At 35.4% G+C, this 19,867-nt stretch overlaps 2 protein-coding genes across 2 annotated transcripts in view; both read right to left on the bottom strand.

Moving 5' to 3' along the window:
* mgat4a (alpha-1,3-mannosyl-glycoprotein 4-beta-N-acetylglucosaminyltransferase A) overlaps positions 1 to 13,673 on the bottom strand; it is a 46,190-nt gene extending 32,517 nt beyond the window's left edge. Inside the window, exons 1-2 of the mRNA XM_039683222.2 lie at positions 13,487 to 13,673; positions 12,823 to 13,122 (exon numbers count right to left, since the gene is read on the bottom strand). Coding sequence (XP_039539156.2) covers positions 12,823 to 12,916 — 94 coding nt within the window. The 5' untranslated portion in view covers positions 12,917 to 13,122; positions 13,487 to 13,673. The remainder of the gene's footprint in view (positions 1 to 12,822; positions 13,123 to 13,486) is intronic.
* Positions 13,674 to 16,229: 2,556 nt separating this feature from the next.
* On the bottom strand, positions 16,230 to 18,884 carry creg2 (cellular repressor of E1A stimulated genes 2). Its single transcript, XM_039683522.2, has 4 exons — positions 18,363 to 18,884; positions 17,651 to 17,820; positions 17,444 to 17,557; positions 16,230 to 16,513 (listed from the first exon to the last, which is right to left on the bottom strand). Exons 1-4 carry the CDS (start codon positions 18,774 to 18,776, stop codon positions 16,372 to 16,374), a joined length of 840 nt encoding a protein of 279 aa, XP_039539456.1. The 5' UTR covers positions 18,777 to 18,884; the 3' UTR covers positions 16,230 to 16,371.
* Positions 18,885 to 19,867: the final 983 nt, after the last annotated feature.

The following is a 19,867-nucleotide window of genomic DNA, read 5'->3' as shown; positions in this document are numbered from 1 at the left end:
CTTAAATCAGCATTACCCTATAGTGTTTGTCTCAACCACAGAAAGTCCATCTAATATCCTGACGGACTGCAGCCACTCTAAACGGATTAGCACATAAACTGTTGCACATCCCACTAATCTTGTTATCTTTTTCTCTCCCCCACCATCCCTGCCTCAGTGCCTCCATTCTCTTTGAGTCGTTTCTCTCAGGCCTTTATAAGAAGAGCATGTGATGGATGAGACAATGTGTGTGGGGACATTCTCTGCATTTCTGATATAATACAAAAGGATACAAAACTTCCAATCAAGTTTTAAAAACCATTTGGTGCTGAAAAAAACTTACTTTACTAAGAAAAGAGCTGTTGATTTACATAGAGATGACAAAAAATTGACATTTCTCAATCATGCTGTCAACCTGCCTGCCAACAGCATGTTAATGAACAGCTGAATCCTGCACCAAATGGGTTTTAAAATGGGGTTGTTGCTACTTCTGTATTTCATTACACAAACTTATTTGATGTGCCTTGATGCACATTTTCATATATCATCAAAATGGAGGGAATAAAGACACATGCTCTGGTCCATTCAGAAACCCATATGGAGGCATCATGGTAATCAGTGTATTATAAAAAAGAAAACTGCATTTGCAACCCATTAAATTTATATAATGTGGCATATGCCTGAGTGAAAGAGAATATTGAGCTGGAAATAATGTAGGGCAAGAGCTGATTTTATCCATTGGGATTTTACTGGAGCCCGAAGAGGTGAAATACTGTATGTTATGCAATGAAATAAGGCATAATGTACATATAAATCACACAATAAACCCTGTGTGTTTACAATATTGACTGGCTGACTGCATTAGCTTACTTACACTGCTACTTGAGACAGATCTTGCACCGTTATGCAGGAAATCAGCTGAATAGGACAATTGTAATTTATAGAGTTTAGCAGTTATTATAGAAAAGCATTTTAAAAATTATGCGACGACCAATCAGAATAAAATATTTCAGACCAGCATGTAGTAAGTCAGTGACATTTTGGTGAATTTCACAGACAAAAAAAAAAACATTGCTCTTCAAACCAAGCTTTACGTTGGTCAACATGACAAATTTAAACATTTTAACAACTTGAACATGGGTAAAATATGTGTGAACTTCCTTCAATCATAGAACACTCAAGAATTGTTGACATTTTTTTGAGGGGATTATGAAAAGAGGCAATATTTTTAATAATATTTATGATACATATATTTTTTTTTCCATTTGAATAATTGTTTCTTCCTAGTTTTTTGCTATCAGTTATGTAGAAGGGTTTTGTTGCATCTTATGTTATATTATTTGCTACAGTATTTTAGTATCATGTGTTAACATGATGGTGTTTTGCAATTGTGTGTACGACACTGAGCAGAGTCTATAGATTAGCATTTACCTCTTGTGGAAAAGCTACTTGATGAACTTTGATTCATCATGTATCTCTTTCTGTTGTTGTTCTGGTGGTTGTCATATGTAAAAGGTACAAAACATATTGTAGTAGTAGTGTGGCCTTGCTAATTCATCAGAAAAGTGCTATGGGATTTATTGGTTTACATTTTTTATTTACTTTTTTTGCAAATTTGTTTTAAATTGTACATTTTACAGGTTGTTCTGAAAATGTAATTTTACATTCTGTATTTTAACTGATCTATTTAGGCAACCACAGGACAGTGCAGTGATAATGACCAAGTGACCTGTTCTTTTTTTTTTCTCTCTGCAGCTGTGAAAGCTCTTCCCTGAACCCTCTTAAGCTCAAATACACTTCAGTAGTGCTGCTCCAGCCTTTTACTCTCCACCCTCGGGTATTACTCAGGATGAGGAGGACTGAAATTTGTCATAAGAAAAGTTACTCACAGAGGACACAAGTGGAAAAATGTAACCTGTGGAACAGAACAGAACAGAGAAGCCTTCAGAGGGACTAGCTTGGTTCTTTCGTATGATTGAGAGAGACACTACAAAGCACGGAAGATGAAAGTCAATAGGCAACTGCAACAGCAAGAGCAAACAAGCCTGTTTAAAGGTATAGTTCATCCAAAAGTAAAAATTCTGTCACAATTTACTCATGCTCAAGTTGTTCCAAACAAGTATGAATTTCTTTGTTCTGCCGAACACAAAAGGAAGATATTTGGAAGTATGTTTGTAACCAAACAGATCCCCCCAAATATATTTATATACATTTAATTACTTTCTTGAATGCTACTGTTAAATACTTATAGTAGCTGGAAAAAATAAAGCATGGTTTATTTCTTTTGTACATTACGGTTTTTTTTTTCCTTATTTTTTTTAATAAAGAAAATAAAGATTTTTTTTCTTCGCCATTTGGCCTAAATTTCTGGCATTTTCTTTGATATTTTGTTACCTAGTAAGGCTTTGTTTTTAAAATAGGGACATTAGTGAGTTTGCTAAAACAATGTCATTATACTGGCCATTTAACCAATAGTCAATATTATCCTATATCCAGAGTGGCCTACTCAGCTGATAAAGTTATTACATACAAACATGTATATTTGGAATAACATGCACCAATAAATCATTTCATTTTAGACCAGAAATGTGCATTAAGAAATTAAAATCGGTTAAAGTAGATTGGATGTTGCACCAGATGCCAGACTGAAAACTGATGAGAGCTTAAAAACTATTTCATTTTAAAACAGGAAGCCTCTAGCTGCTTTAGTCTGGAAATTAGATTTCGCTACTTTCTAATGATGATGAATGCTGACTGTTAAACGAAGGAACAGGAAGCTATTTAAACAAAGTTGCATAACCAAGACAAGCACTTTTGAGAATCACTGGGACAAGTGTCCACAGCAACACAAGGGGTTATCAGTGTGTGTGTGTGTGTGTGTGTGTGTGTGTGTGTGTATTAGAGAGAGTGTCTTTTAGGAGGATAGTCACATGATTTCAACACATGGTTTTTAACAAGGACAGAGTGCAGAGGTCAAGACCCAAAGGAATACGCAAAGTTCACATGTTCCTTCTGCCGCATAAACAATACATGAGACACAGGGAGAGTTGTTACTGTTTGCAGCCAAGTATTCAACAGCATAATGTGTGTGTACACTAAAACATTTTTTTTTCTTCAAATAATTGTTTCAAATATTAAGACATTTACAAATAAATAAGAACAATTATTAATTTAATGCTAGCAGTTATACACAAAACTAGCCAATGAAAAGGGAAATGCACGCAAGCAGATTTAAAAATCAAAATCTGATATTTTGCTAAAAAAGTGTGTTACTCCCATCATTAACCCAGACTGATGTCATCAGTTTTCACATTCAGAGTGAATCCATGAGTTTGGCATCTCCAAATCAATCGCACTGAGATTCATCACCACTAGGCGTGTTTAAATGAATGAAGCTAAACATAAAAAGCCTATGAATGAGGGAATAAGGAATGCAGACAGAGAAAATGTGACAGTCACTGTGTTGGTCATAAGACATGTGGGTGAATTGTTTTGGGAGAAAGAGAGAGAGAGAGAGTCATGAGCAAGACCAAAGGGAAAGGTAGGGGTTTGGAATGGATGGGATACAAATGCACTACTCAGACCCTCCAAACAAAGAATGAGCCACTTCATCTTTCCTCCTCTTCTGGTTAGCTCATGTGCCGGGAAACCAAGCAAGCAATGGCATTCATTAATTGCAGGACATACAGAATAATGGAAATCCTCAGTCTTTTCTAATTGAGACACAAGAGTCACAGTTCCTAACAACATTTGTACTCATGCAATATACACACACATATATATATACATATATATATATATATATATATATATATATATATAAATAACATATCAAACGATTGGTGCACTGCTCTAACAAAAATAGAGTGGTGCAGGGGCAACGTATTTTTGTAGGCCAAAACCTGGAAATGATTTAGCATTATCACTTCCGGTTGCTTTCTTCTGAAGTCGGTGGCTTTTTTTTTTAATGTTTTTTGGTTAAATGCTTGAAACCGCTACATTCTGTCATACTTATAAGGAAACAAACTTCCAAGGTAAAGCTTATTTTTAATTTATTTTTATTTTTTTTGCAATAATCCAAAACGCAATCAATAAATCCTATTGGGTTTTTGACGAGGGAACCAGGGTGATGCTAACTTTTGGGCTGGCCAACAAAAATACATCATCCCTGCACCCCTCTAAGAACCAAGTTAAAATAACTATAAACTATGTCTTGTAGAATAATTGTAAATATTGTTTTTGTCAAATAGCTTCAACAGGGCAAAACTAAAAAAAAATTGATAATCCACCATATCAAAAAAGATACACATCTTGTAGATTCTGCAAGCGGTATGAGCAGAATTCTGTATTTATACAAGCAAAAACCACCATAAAATAAACAGATCAATGATGAAATATGAGAGAGTGGAAAATCCACAAATAGCTGTAAATCTGATGAGTAATCACATTAACACACACACACAGTAACCATCTGTAAAACACCTAGTCAGAGCCACTGCCCAAACATCTACAAAAATGATAGCACTGTTATTATGTTGTCTGTGGCATGTTTGACTAACGTGAGCACAGTAGGAAAATAATCCAATCACATTCCACCAGAGGGAAAGAGATTAAGGGGGAATGAGATTCAGAGAGAAAGCGATCTAAAAACATGAACAAAATCACATAAACATTACTGGTTCACTTGAGGTGTGGTAATCTGGTGCTGTGAAAATGGAGCCATCAATCAGGGACATTTAGAAACACTAGCTAAAGAACATTTACATTGAAACACTCAAAGTTAATGCAAAATTTAAAAATGTTGTTCATTTTTGTTGGGTGTATGGAGTTCAACAATAATACGAAGGAAAATCTTTCCTAGGCTGCCCCAGACTAAAGAATCTAGTTCACAATTAGTTATTTATTTAAGCCTTTAGTGGACTAATTGCCCATTCATGATTTTATTTTTAATTATTTAAATATATACCACCAGAAAATGGTTTGACTTTCATAGCTGATCAAGAATTAGGTCTGTGTAGCATTGCTAACATTGTTCGACATTAGAGAGAAACATTAACCCATAATAATGTGGATTTAAAATATAAATTAAGTACTTGCCGGTTGCCGCAGGGCAACGGCAAAAGTAATGATTATAAATGTGTCGGGGGTCTTTTATGATTATAAATGTCTCTCTTGTCTCTTATGATTATAAAAGTTAGTCGTCGCTGTACTGTCTTATAGCTTCCACACTCCACACAAACACTTTGTGTCTGATAAGAACGCACATTTATCTCGGTTAACATTAATGTTAGAGCGAGCGGCCATGTAAAGTGGCAAACGTTAAGCTAATACTAATAGGGTTGCTTGGTATACTGGTACTGAGAAAATATCTGTATACATTTAATTTACGATAAATAACGATTTCATGATTTTGCTTATTTCGGTACTTGATACGCTGCTGTTCTGAACGTTCTGTTCTTTTATATCATATGACATACAGTACATCAAGTATATTAACATAGTAAAGTTGATATTGGCTATAAATTGCTAAATTAAATTGTACACGTCTATGAATATGAAGGAAACAAATGGCACCTGCAGAATGACCCTTTTATAAGTATTTTAATACAATGTTCCAATAATGGAACCAAATATTTAAACATTTTCTCAATTACCAACCCTACAAGGAAAGAATGTAGAACACATTTTATACCTACATACCAGCTGACAGTGAGTGAGTGAGTGTGAGAGTGTGTAGGTTACAAAGGGGAAACAAATAATACCTTCCAAAAATGACATTCAATTTCAAGCAACACCTATCGAGAACTGCAGCTGCTGGCACCGGAAAAATGGGGCACATGAGGTGGTGAAACTGAAAAATGTCAAGGGCTGGAAATGTTCAAGGACTCAACGACAATGCCTGCGTTCTCCAGCCTAATATGGAGGAAGAATGGCAAAGAATACCACAGTGATAAGTGTATAATGGCGACTCAATGAGGACTTGTCTGAAACGCTGATAACACAGAATGATCTGGAATGATCTTAGAGCCAGAGCAGGGAATTATGCAACGAGCATCACTCTGAACAAGACGGTGGTTATTAATGAGAACATTCTGGTTCCTTACATGGTGAAACTCCTGTTCTCAAAGTCTCAGAGTTTATTGTCTTTCCATTGTAAAACTCTTTCTCTCTCAAACCGGAAGCGTGCTTAACACGGCCCCCTTGCTAACCTCTCGACAGGGCACGAATGGGCTCCTCCCGAAGCGAAACAATCCAGCCCAAACAGAAGCACAAGCATTAAGTGTATGTGATGAGCGTTAGAGTCTTCTCCGTGAGCTCCATTAGAAAACTGTGCCCTTCCTCACTGCTCTGCTATTTTTGGCCCATTGTGCTTTCCACACACCCTGCGGATGCAAAGCCTCTGTGGGCTCAGCGGAGGAGAAGAAAAGAAAACAGGAGGTATAAGCCAATGGTGCAATTTCAATCTCTGGTACTAGAACAGTAGGGCAAGTGGAGTGATGTAAGGGTGCCATCTCATTACTAATTTGATTTAGCGGTCACTTCTATCCAAAGTAACTTCCAGCAAACATATTAAAGGGCCCCCTGGAGCAACCTGAGGTTAAGTGCTTTGATCAAAGGCATAATGAAGAGTCACAGATCAACACTTTTGAGCTCTGAAGCTAACCTTTCAGTTAAGTGCCACAGTAAACTACAGAAGCCTAAGCCCTTAATTAAAAATAATGTTAATCAAAGCAAAAATACAGTAAAAACAGTAACATTGTTAAACTTTTTTTTTAAATGAAATTTATTCATGTGATGGCAAAGCTGAATTTTCTTTCACTAGTCTTCAGTGCCACATTATCTTTCAGAAATCATTCTACAGTAATATGCTGTTTTGAAGCTCAAGAAATATTTCTTGTTGAAAACAGTTGCTTAATATTTTTATGGAAACCGGAATACATTTTCCAGGATTATTTGATGAATAGAAAGTAATAAATAAAACAGCATTTATATAAAATAGAAATCTTCTTTTAAAAACAAAATCTTACAGAGCCCAACTGTATGAACCATAGTGTGCATTGTTTTAAAAAAATTAACAAAATACTTAATAATCTAAGTAAATATAAGTTGTTGCAGTGGCATTGAAAGGGTTATTAAAACCATAAAGCAATGATCATTGTTCAGTCAGTTGATTAAAGCACACAATCCCCTGCCGCATTCTGTTTAATTTGTAATTTGAACAAGCTTGTTATGACACAATACATATGATTTAATAAACCATGATGCATCACAAGACCATATTCATTACTGACTCAGCAGAGCACAACCCTACTTTACTTTCTATTTCATACAGCATTCACTGAAGTGAACAAATCAACTACCGATAAGATATAAGTGACAAATATAATATGAAAAAGAGCATTGCATACCAATAAGACACCCACAACAACTGCAAATATATTAAAGTTCTAATCAGGTTGAACTTTAAACCTTAAAAGGAAATAGCTGTGCAATAAGACTGAAATTACAAGATTGTAAAAGTGTTGGCCCATACAAACAGCAAACAACACTCAATATCATGCAGAGCAGGCCTGACTGAGAAAAGGCAACATAGCAGAAAGTCAATAAGAGAATTATTCAGACCCGAGTGGCATCGAGCTATGCGATAATGAGTCACTCACTATACAGTGACATCAATGCCCTACACGAACTTCCGAGGTGTGTACATATGTGAGAGGGTTTCATGTCAATGAATTCGTTGACCTTTCTCTCCTAAAGCTTTACCCTACTACAATATTCATCAGCTGAAGTTATGCATCACATTTTTTTAGATTTAGCTTACATTTCAGAGATGAATCCAACAAGTTGACACACAAGTGTCTCGTTGTACCTTCAAGCTATAAACAGGAGGATCCTCAACGAAATTAACCTTAACAGGATGAAGGATTAACAGTTTTCCAAAGACATGATGAATGTGATGTTATATTTTTTAAAAAAAAGGTATTTTGGGGGAGAGGAAATTTTTAAGATTCCTCTCCAGGACTGTGGTCTACTACCCTATACAGCCTTGAGTCAAAAGGTTCATTTTAAGGTTGATTTTATTGAAGATCCTGTTTATAGCTAGATGGTACAACGATACAAATATAACCTATAGTAAGCTAAATGTCTGTATAATGTGAATGTGTGTGTGTACTGCTTAATAAAATGGTAGAGGAAAAAAAAAAGAGATGCAGACTTGCAAAAGTAATTTTGCAGAATTCAATTCACCAGAATCAAACAAACGTATTTGCAAAACAAATCCCCCAAATACCAAAGAGCAAAAATGTCACAACACTTGCATGAAAATGGAATGAAATATATGTGATAACGCATTGAGTTACAACATCTCGTAGCAATTACAAATGTTTTCCCATTTGTTTGTGTTCGGAATATAAATGATGTGGAATGCAAATTGGCCAACCTCTACATTTGGCTAAATCCCAAAGAGAAATCTTGCATAAAACAGAAGCGAAAATCAGATCAGATTAGAGTTTGACAAAGATCATCAACAAGCATATAGAACTGTATGTTCTGCTTTAATATACAATTCTAATCAATACAGGAATGGATTTAACTAGAGAATGATCGACCACAGACCAATGAGCTGTCACAATGTGCACCAGAGCTCATCGATTTCCAACTAGAGTACTTGGGGTATTATTCTCTCAACTCAAATTTCCAAGATTAAGACATGTCCAGAGTTCCCTTTAGACAATGTATTGCCAGAAAATATGAATTCCTTTAAGGTTAATGTCAACTAGTGCAGCAACTATGGTGGATGTGTTCTCACAACCTGTGGTGCCTCACTCCCCATGATCAGGCGTAAAAAAAAAAATTGTTTGTTTCCGGTTTCCGACCGACCCTGTCAATTTATGTGCGACCCAAAATTATTTTATGAGCTTGGGGAAGAAATAATAAAAATTAAATAAATACACAAATAAAAAACTCTGAGGCGAACTATTAATTTACGTTTTACAGCTCCGTTTTTTTATAGCACGCGATGTAAGATGCATCTTGTCCTCCAGCAATCTATTAACAAACGAGGCAGATATCGTTCGTCAAACTGAACTATAATACATATTATACAAGTCTTTTTTTGTAATTTAGGATATTTTTATTCGTATTCGCACACATACAAATACATGCATTCATAGGCATGCACACACCACATAATAGGCCTCCATCCGCCTAGTTTTATTAAAAAATCATCCTATCATGATCCAATCATGATCCCAATCCCATCTTCTGCTGTCTAGCACTTCTTTCGCCATGTATTTGTTCGTTTCTTTCATTATTTTATGCAATCCAAAACACTCTAACCTGCCGCGGTTCGTATCTCTAGAGCCGGTCTAACTTGTCCGCTTTTCCAGGACAAATAGATTTTTGAAGGACAAGTAAAAGAGAATTTTACTCGCCCCAACGGACAAGTAGCCTGATTAGAACATCAATAACAAACAAAAAAATAACTAGGGAATCACTAAACCGAGAGAATGATTCTGATTTTATTACATTTATTGCAAGTTGCGATCGATTGTGGATAATAAATGTAGCAGGCAGCAGCTACTGTATTACTGATGGTAAGGTTGCGCTGTTGACGCTCGCGCAGAGAAATCTACACACATGAGCGGAGCACACACACACAGTTAACAACATACTCTGCCTATAAAAAAATCTAAATGTGGAGTTTTTATATTTTAACATATGTTAAGCACTAAGCAGCCTCAATTATTTTTCCTCAATACCATCACGATTGAAAAAGTGACATTGATTTCCTACAACAGTTCAATAAACAGTTAAGATTAAGTCACTTACTGTTTATAAGCAATATTGGGTGTTTTTGTTCCATTTCAGCAGCGAAAATAGTTCCAAAGAAAAGTCACAGCAGAACCACGACGCATCTCACAGGAACTCATCCTGTTTTCATTACTGAATGATTCAGCATTTTGAACGAATCGGTTGAGTCAAGGATTCAATGACCCATTCATAAACATCAACATCTGTCTCATTCTTGAATGAATCAACCGTTTGAACGAATCGTTTGAATTAATGAATCAATAACTCACTCATTTATACGGCCGCCTGCCGCCACCTATTGGCAGTTTAGTGTTATGTTTATAAGTAGCCTAGTATAATTCTTTCCAATATTTCTTATTTGCACATTTAAATCAATTTCATAACATTATTTTATGAAATTGTAATTTTTCAGTGTAAATGATTTAATTTCATCAGCCCTACCTAGGGTAACAGTATGCTTCATCTTTCATTTTAAATTCCTAAATTTGATCAATAAATTAAATTATTTAGAATAATAAGACACTATAGGGCATTTAATAATATTGGTGGAGGGGATGCCCTTAAAGGTGCAGATATTACAATTTGCCTTTTTAAATATCAAAGCTGATTGAACACTGATGAGAATATTCCTTCAGAATAAAAAATAAATACATTTTAAAAATCCGGACAAGCAACTTTTTTACTCGGACAAGTGATTGACAGATTTACTTACTTGTCCGGAGGACAAGCACGTGAAAAGGCTTAAGGGGATAGTTCACTTTGAAATTCATTTTTGATATGTTTTAGCTTAACTCAAGGGCATCCAAGATGTAGGTGTCTTTGTTTCCACAGTAGTTTCAATTTTGATATTTTTAGGTTTGACTATCCCTTTAATGTCGAGCCCTGAATAATTTCCTACCCATCCCTTGCTGCCACTGGAAAAAAAAAAAAAAAAAAAAAAAAAAATCCCTACCGACCCATGACCTCAACTGACAACCAACCGGAACCAAACTTTTTTTTTTTTTAGGCCTCAGTTTATTGATCCCCTCTTGTGGGGTTTGAACTTATAACCTTTTGGTCACCAGCTCAGCTATTAAACCATCAAGAACCTTGTAAATTATTACCAAAGTATTCAGTAGTTTAGGCCAAAATACCATACTACAAATAATATCTTCAATAAAATGTGCGCACTCTGCCACTTTCACCAAAAATGGATATTAAACAAAAAAAGGTGTCTTAGTTTGTTTTAAGGAATTGCGTATTAATTATACACCAGTTCTGGTCTTCTATAGATTGGTGAGGTGGCATTCCAAGCATGTCGATATTTAAGCACTGATATCATATCCATATATGACAGAAATAGTATGAGTAGTATGCTATTCAGAATTCAGCCAAGCTGAGCGATGCTGAGGAACTCAGTTAGTCCGGAAAAAACAGTGCATGAAAAGAGCATGATATCCGAATTCACAGTATTCATAACAGTAGCCGAAAACTACCTGGGAGATTAAGTCAAGTCAAGTCAGCTTTATTTATATAGCGCTTTATATAGATTACAGATTTCAATACAGCTTTACAATGATAACAGGAAAATTATGCATTTTAGCTGTTGTTCAACTGAAGTCAGTTCAGTGTTGATTCAGTTCCATTGTAAAGATCATCAATTATTAAATTAGTTAATTTCATCTATAAAGCAGTTCTGCAACAAATGATGTCAGAGTCGAGCTCAGTTCAGTTCTCACCAGCGTCAGTACAGTCAGATCAATAATATTGTTGCACTGGCATTAAGTGTCCCCAACTAAGCAAGCCAGAGGCGACAGGGGCAAGGAACCCGAACTCCATCAGGCGACAGAATGGAGAAAATAAAAACCTTGGGAGAAACCAGGCTCAGTCAGGAGACCAGTTCTCCTCTGGCAAATGAACAAACACAATATGATTAGCCTATGGTTCTGGTTGCATCACAAGTCTTATTATTGTTTTACTGGTCCTAATATTGGGAGATACGAGGGAGAATAAATACTATTAGAGAAAGCGTATTGCCTAACTAAGATCAAGTGTGCTTTGATAACCAGTCACATTACAGTCTTGACATCATTCATTTTTATTCAGAGTTGTATGACATTCAATCTCTGTTTGCTGATGCCATAGAAATTAATGAGAAGTGCTGTAAACAGAATAATACCTGTCACGCAATTGTCTGTGACTTCTCTTATAAAAAGGCATTTTTTTCGCTTGTAAAAATAAATAAACCAAAGTGTAAACCAAAACTAATTTATAAAAGCAAACATGTTGTTGATCAGCCGGTGAACTGTCGATTCGTTAAATAAGCCGTTTTACAACAAAAGAGGTTTATTCACCGTAGTGAAACCTATCCTCCATTGACATCCATTCAAAACAAGAGGGCTTTTCCCCTGCATACCAGTGTTAGCAGGCATTGCACTTTTTTTCTAACCTTGCAGGCTTGACTTCAAGTGGCTTTGATGCAACTTACGCTGTGGGTAACATGACACTGACAACATGTCGAATGTAGTCCCTCCGGATTCCATTCATACTACATACATTCATTATGCAAAAATATTTGATCAGTTACTAGCCAAGCAAGTTCTTGATCAAATGAACTACCTATTGAGAAGGGTATGCGATTTCAGACGCAACAAGTGTTTCTTGTATTTTACTCAGTGTTCGGTTAGAGTGGGTTTCTCTCACTAGAGTAACAAATGAAAAAACAGGTGGAGCGGAATGATAACTGAATGACTAGTAGTGGGTAGCAGGGGAATCTTGCTGATGACTTTTAAAACCAGATTTTAGACTCAGTGATGCTTGGGTGACACAAAGTTTGTTAGTTTCTTTTGGAACTATTTTCTTTGGCCGGATTAGTAATAAACCAACTAAAAGGCCAAATCTACTATGTACTGTACATTACTGGATAACAATACATTTGTTGAACTTGTGTATAACACTTGCACTTGTGCTGTAGTAATGTTTAGTTAAGAGCAAACGCATTCTTGCATGTGTGATACAGCATAACTGAATGATTCTCACAAATGAACTCACCTTTGCCATTTTGCCAAGCCGTGTACCAGGACAGACTGAGAAACGATGTGAAGAAAACAATCGCAGTGGCAACAGTTCCATGTCTGAGCCTCATCTCATTTCAGCAACTCCCCGTACAGCTGGTCCTCTGGTCCTCCAGATCCAGGCGTGCATAAGCGCTTCAGAGGATCATATATTGTCCTCTCCTTCCTCCTCCTCCTCCTCCTCCTCCTCCTCTCGGTCGCTGCTGGAGTCACGAGGCAGCCCAGCGGAACTGATGCATTTCCAGAGAAAGATGTGCAATCCTCATGCCTGCCGTTACTGGAAGAGATCATGAATAAATGAATAATCACGGAAAGGCACCGAAATAGACGTGGAAACATATTATTATCTTGTTTTCGGTCTTCTTCTTTTCCACCGCATTGATAACAACATAGTTTAACAAACAGCTGTTTATATACGCAACCATATTTCAAAGGAAATTAATTACCGATAGACACACAGAAATACTGCAGAGGAAAACAATAATATAGGAGGAAGGGCTATTGAGTAAAATAAAACATTGACTGGTTAGAAAAGGACACATAATTAGGTAATGTAAGATAAAAGAGTTGACTACCTGTCGGAGGACCCCAAAATATGTCAGACTCGCATGATCAACAGCCCCAAGTTCAACACTTCTTACCTTTCAGCCTGTTGTTGAACAACCAACCAGTCCGGCTCGATATCATAAAAACTATCAAGCAAAAAAATAAATAAAAATAAAACGAGCAGAAACCAGTTTAGTAATGTTCGTTAAAATAGCCAAATTAGACGCACCGTCCTGGCAGAGCCTTCAGTGGTGGTGTGATCTCTCAATCAAGCTTTGCTTGAAGACAACACCCACAGAGACCTACATTCGCCCATCCAGACATATGATTGGCTGGATTCACCAAACCCCACCCATCAATGACGTTGATTGGCTGGAGCCAAAACACAGCTCCTGTCTGCCCCCACACGGCGGACTGAACCTATCGCACACTCACTCAAGTATTATTTATTTATTTACTTACTGATTTTGTTACTGTTACTTTTTTTTCTTTCTATTAAATTGAATATATTCCATTGTCAAATTACCATGTGCATGTATTTATCAACAAGGTCACACGGTACACATGCACACATGAACATTTTTCAATTTATGAGGTTGAATGTTGTGTTTATTGTATAATAGTCATTAAAATAGTTTAAATTCACATTTAGAAAATCTTTAAAAGGGAATGTAAAATACTGAGTGGAAGTGGTATAATGCTTAATGCATATTTAAATTTATTGTTTGTGTGTGTGTGTGTGATACATTTTTTTTTACAGTAATTAATATTATTAGGAAGAATACATACAATGGAATTGACATTTTTCATTTTATATATTACTTTAAAAATGTAAGAGTTACCCATACATTTTGCAAGCCATAATATTTACTAATTTCTACTTTCCCGAGAATAGCCTACTTATCCTACTCATATAATAATATTACTCATAAGTCATCTGTCATATTGAGATGTGCATGTATGCTATCTGAATGTGGGCGCCAGAGGGCACACACATTTAATGAATAATTGATTGGCTTATCTGACCTTCCCCATCACTGATAGTTTGTGGGCCTGAACCTTTATTGTATGCAACCATCTCTCATATATTTTTATTTATACTCCCTATTCTTGTTATTGTAGTGTCATCAAAAATGGTATTTCTGCACCCCAGACCAATTGCAGTCTGTATTTAAGCCCATCCTTTTGCTTTCGTCTTTTCTAATCTCTCATTGACGTAGTCTTTTCATCGACTACACTCTGTCTCCCTAGTCTATTTTTATTTCTATGCATGTCTCTTCCTTTTAACCACTAAAGCCTGCAAATTTAGTCATATATTTATTGTTTCTTGTTGTGTAACTAAAACCAGTGCTACCTATGTGGTTATTTTTACTCTTTGTTGACTCACAGTTTCCAAGTGTGTCTCACCAAACAGTTGGTTTATGAGAACTTGTAGGCTGATGATAAAGCTGAAATCTTTTAAAATGAAGTGGCGATGATTAATTACAACTGGCACCTTTTTTTTTTTTTTTTACTCAAGCCAGATACTGTGTTACATAAGAGAGTTTTGCTGAAGTCTCTTAGCAATTCTATTTTAAGCTTAATTCTGTATTATATAATCATATTACCAATCAATCCTTTTTTAAATATACTACATTTATAGTTTACATCAAGTCTAAAACACAAACCGCAAAATGAGAAACTGCTCTTTCCACACAATATTTTATTTTTGTTTTTATTTTATTTGTGCAGCACATGTATATCATGGTGAAGTCGTAATGCAAGGCACAGACATATATTTGATCGGTAACACTTTATTTTAGTGTCCTTGTTTCACCTGTTGCTTGTAGTTACTGTAGTAATAACTATATATTATGCATAATTACAGGCCTTACCAAACCCTCATCCTAACCTTATAGTAAGTACATGTAATTAATTGTTATTACTCAGTACCTAAATGTATAATAGCACTGTAACAGACACCTTAAAATAAAGTGTAATCGAAATTTCATTAAGATGTCAATTACATTGTAATTGTGTTAGGTAGAATTACATATGAGGTCATGTACTGTACAGTAAGCCACTGTTCTTGAGATTTAAATGTAGAACTAAAACTGAAACTGAAATGACATTAGATGACATGAATACAACTGACAAAAACTCTTTTTGCGCGCACACACACACACACACACACACACACACACACACTTGTATTCCACACTTCAGCTGTAAATGAAATGTCAGACCAGTCAAGTGAGTTTCAGAGAAAACAGGAAAAAAAATCTCTACAAATATTTATATATACATTTTCTTTGTGTACGGAAGTATTTAGCATAGAAATCACATTTCATTGTGAAGGCCTATGGTAGAAAGGTTAAGTATAAGTGATTTTAATATTTGTTAAATTAATTAATAGCTTTCCTTTTAATACAGTGTCTAGAATATATGTGATAAAGTCTCCAACTTTAAAGTGCCCATTATGCTTTTTCAGGTGTTTATCAATGTATAATGTCCGCAAAGTTTTAAAAGTTTAAAGTGAATGACAAATGAAGTGTTTTTTTTTTTTTTTCTCCATGAAAAAAAAAACTAAAAGTTCCGGAACTCCCTGAAACAATTCTGTCAGTTATTCCAGTCTTACTTCCTGTAAAAACCTACAGATTTGAATAATGAAAGTAAAGTGTTTTTTGACCTGGGATGCATGCATGCCTCCAAAACAAATCTCTAAAAATAGGAAATCTTTAAAATAACATAATTGGGGCACTTTAAGTAACTGGGGAATTATTCGATTGATTATGTTAGGCTTCCTTGAAAATAATTCATACATTCAATAAATCCTCAGGAACACATTTGGAACAAAATCCAGAGGCACTGAACTGGTATCATGGCCACTAAAAAAAACACTAGTTGGAAATAGTTTGTAACAAATACATAACCACCTTCTGTCCATAATCAGTTCAGTTCTGCTTGTACCTTGTTCATTATAGGATGCTGCCGTTTATTCTCAGAAAGGTGTCGCTTTGAAATATTCTTCAAGCGCAATGACAGAGACTCCTCCAACCCAGTCCTGCAGCCAAACTTGCTGCAAAACCAATTTCATAAAAAACCACTTATGTCCAGGGGGCCACTTCTTCATAACAGGATGCCTAACAAAACACAAAAATTTGCACACACAAAAATTAATACAAATATATATATATATATACACACAAAAATTAATACATATGCATTATATATATATATATATATATATATATATATATATATATATATATATATTATGCCTACACTTATGACAGACAACTACAGATTTCAGCAATCCTATAAGATCATTACAAATCACAGTGTACAACCTGAATCTAATAAACTTGAGTACGACATATGTAGACTGTACAATGATGACACCTATTGAATCGTATAGGCCATGATGCAAGACAAGTTAGTATAGAAGATTAAAACGTCATCAGCATGTGCTAGTAGTAAACAAATAAAGCAACAATCATTCGCACTTTGTGATTTTTGTGTGTTGAAAAGAAAAAAAAAGTCACAGTCGAAAGACTATGGAAATGGTCATGGCCAAATTGTGATGCCAAATTTTCAAATGGTGCTTGAGACAAGTAATTTTAAGTTTTATTGCCATGTTGTGTTATTTAATAATACCACCTTTTAAGAACCAAGACCATAGAACATTTAGAAATCTTCACAATTGGTCATCTTTCACCTGGGACAGCTCAAAATCATACAATGTGTAACAGGCATTAAAAGAAAAGTTTGCTTCAAAATTTAAATTCTGTCAACTAAAGAAACTTAAGGATGAGTAAATTATAACAAAATTTTCATTTTGAAGTGAACTAATCGTTTAATCATTGATGAGACCAAACAATGAACCAAAAGAACCGAAGGCTTAAATACACAGAAAGAGTAAACAATGAAAAACAGAACAGGTGCAGGAACTAATTAAAAACTTGAAAACCAATAATAGGGAACTTAGGAAAAACACGGGTAACAGTGAAAACAAACAGAATACACATGTTACAGTTCACAGCTGTGTGTATGATTTATAATTTGCATATTACCTGGAGAACATGGCCTCCTTGGCAAAGTCAAGCTCATCTGGTCCAACTTCCACCATTTTACCAGTCAAAGTGAGTCTTGCACATCTGGGGTCCTCAGGGTCATAAACCTGCGTCCTTTTGCAAGAAAATATGAGTATATAAAGCACATTCAGTGACTAAGGCGAAAGATGCCAGTTGCCATAAAACCATATATGCAAGTAAACACACCTGCAAAAATCCCCCTCTGCCTCAGAAAACGTTAAGGAGGCATAAGGGAAGCTGCGAAGATCTGTTACAGTGTTGTCCATCGGTGTGACATAAAAATAAGGAACGCCAGTGCTGTTGTCAGCTGGACCGTCACTGACAGAGAAGATGTTGCCAAATGGAAGTCCTTTAATCTAAATGGGGAAATAAAACGGTCTAAATTAAAGACATTTTGTACATGTATTACGTAAATGTGCTTGCATGATTGAATACAGTGCTTCTAAATCTTCTGTCCACAACAGTCTTCGAAGGCTCCATGACAATTCTAGTCATACGTGATTTACTGGATAAGGATTAAAGTCACCATGAAATCAAAACTGACAATTCTTGTTTTTTATAGAATATTGCAACATTTATTATGCACTGTTTTTTATGGAATATATACAACATTATTAAAAGAGCTTGAGCTTGCTTGTGTTGAAATTTGTTCTACCTTTTTTTTTTCCACAAAATGACTGGACTAATTCCGAATTCAGGAAAAGGTGTAGTGTGTGTGTGTGTGTGTGGCTCCAGGAACAGTTTGGGAAACATTTCCCTGGTAGAGAACCACTGACTTTATGTTGACAACGTAACATTACCTGAAATGATTAGAACAGAGCTGCAAGTCTGCAACAAAAGTTTGGGCTACTGGGAAATTAGGTCACTCAATGCACCACAGTAAATAAATAAACATCACCTGTTCCTGCGTGGAGATGGTTGCCAGGTGACCCCAGTCGCTGTAATGCGCCATGTATCGCGCTACCCTCGCCGTGTCCTCGTGCGGCGGAGGTGTTGGAACGCTGGACGGCGCCTTCGCCTTCACCTCCTCCATGCGGTATGAGAACACACGGGACGCGGATGACACATCCTCGGTTTTCGATATCTGGTCAGGTTTCTTCTCTGAATCGTCCCTGTATACAGAGGACGGATAGGCTTGTTTCCAGATCCCAATGTTATCGACGAGGACAGCGGGCGCCTCGTCCGAGTGCGTATCCAGCTCTTCGTCCACCACATCATTGGTGACAGCCCATGAAACCGAGCTTCTGATGGTGTAACTGTCACTGACACATAATAGTGTCTTTACCGCAATGACCAGATAAAGTAGTTGCATAGTGTTGTTCAGATTCACTAGCGCTGCGCCCTTTCAAACTGCATGTTTGTTTCGCAACTATCTATGGCGTAACGTTACTGGTTACATGATGTGAACAGTAGTAACTTTGTTGCGTTTGAAACAGCGACATCATCTGGACCGCCTGAGAACTGCACCCAGAGCTGTTATATTGGAAAAGGGAGGTTGCAAAAAGTAACTAGGGTGCAAATTATTGTTCCCAACGTGTTTTGGAGAAAACATGTATTTCATAATGTGATTTCCCCCCATAATTTCAATTCTTTTACTTCAATGAAAGGTGAGCTTTTTGCTATTTTTCTTAATAAAATATCAAAAGGATTAATGCATTTATTTTTTTTACAGCCAATCATTTTTACCAAGGGGGCAAATAATTCTGATCAGCACTGCATATTATCATTTCCAAATGTATGCCTTCTATCCAAAATTTTGTTGTATTCCATTTAAAAAAAAAAAAATGGCATAAAAGTCCATGTTGATTACACACACACAAAAAAAAAAAAAAAAAAAAAAAAATATATATATATATATATATATATATATATATATATATATATATATATATATATATATATAACCAAAAATGAAGCAATTTATTTTAAATTGTATTCATTTAGTAGTGATTTGGAATATATATATATATATATATATATATACACATACACACACATTTTATATTTGGTATAAAAGTCAATTTTGGCATCACTAAATACAAAGAATTTTAAAAAATCTATTATATTTTAATTGAATGTATTCAGTTAATACAAGAAAAAAATAACCATGGTATCCATTGTTTGGTAATTTGCCATTTCAAATGTGGTAATTATAACAAAACAGAAATGAAAATTCCTGAAAATGTCTCTTAAAGTAAGATCCCATATTCATTTTTTATTTTAACAATATTTATTTTGTTGTGTTTATATTGATTTTATGATACATTACAAATCACAAGTCACTATATGTTGAATTTATTGGCTTAAGTTTAGTTGATATTTTGAAAAGCAAGCTCCGAGTACTTTGATTTATTCTTTACAGCCAAATAATTTAACATTTAACATAAACAGACATATAAGAGT

Source organism: Pimephales promelas, chromosome 7, assembly GCF_988280905.1.
Source record: "Pimephales promelas chromosome 7, fPimPro1.hap1.1, whole genome shotgun sequence".
Classification (NCBI taxonomy): domain Eukaryota; kingdom Metazoa; phylum Chordata; class Actinopteri; order Cypriniformes; family Leuciscidae; genus Pimephales; species Pimephales promelas.
The sequence above is the reverse complement of the archived record's forward strand: the minus strand, read 5'-3'. Positions and strand labels throughout refer to the sequence as shown.

Coding starts and splice junctions, on each gene's coding strand:
- creg2 (XM_039683522.2), bottom strand. CDS start 18,776: ATGCAACTACTTTATCTGGTCATTGCGGTAAAGACACTATTATGTGTC. Junction 17,821..18,362: donor CCATCTCCACGCAGGAACAG/GTGATGTTTATT, acceptor TTCCCCATTTAG/ATTAAAGGACTTCCATTTGG. Junction 17,558..17,650: donor GCAGAGGGGGATTTTTGCAG/GTGTGTTTACTT, acceptor TTCTTGCAAAAG/GACGCAGGTTTATGACCCTG.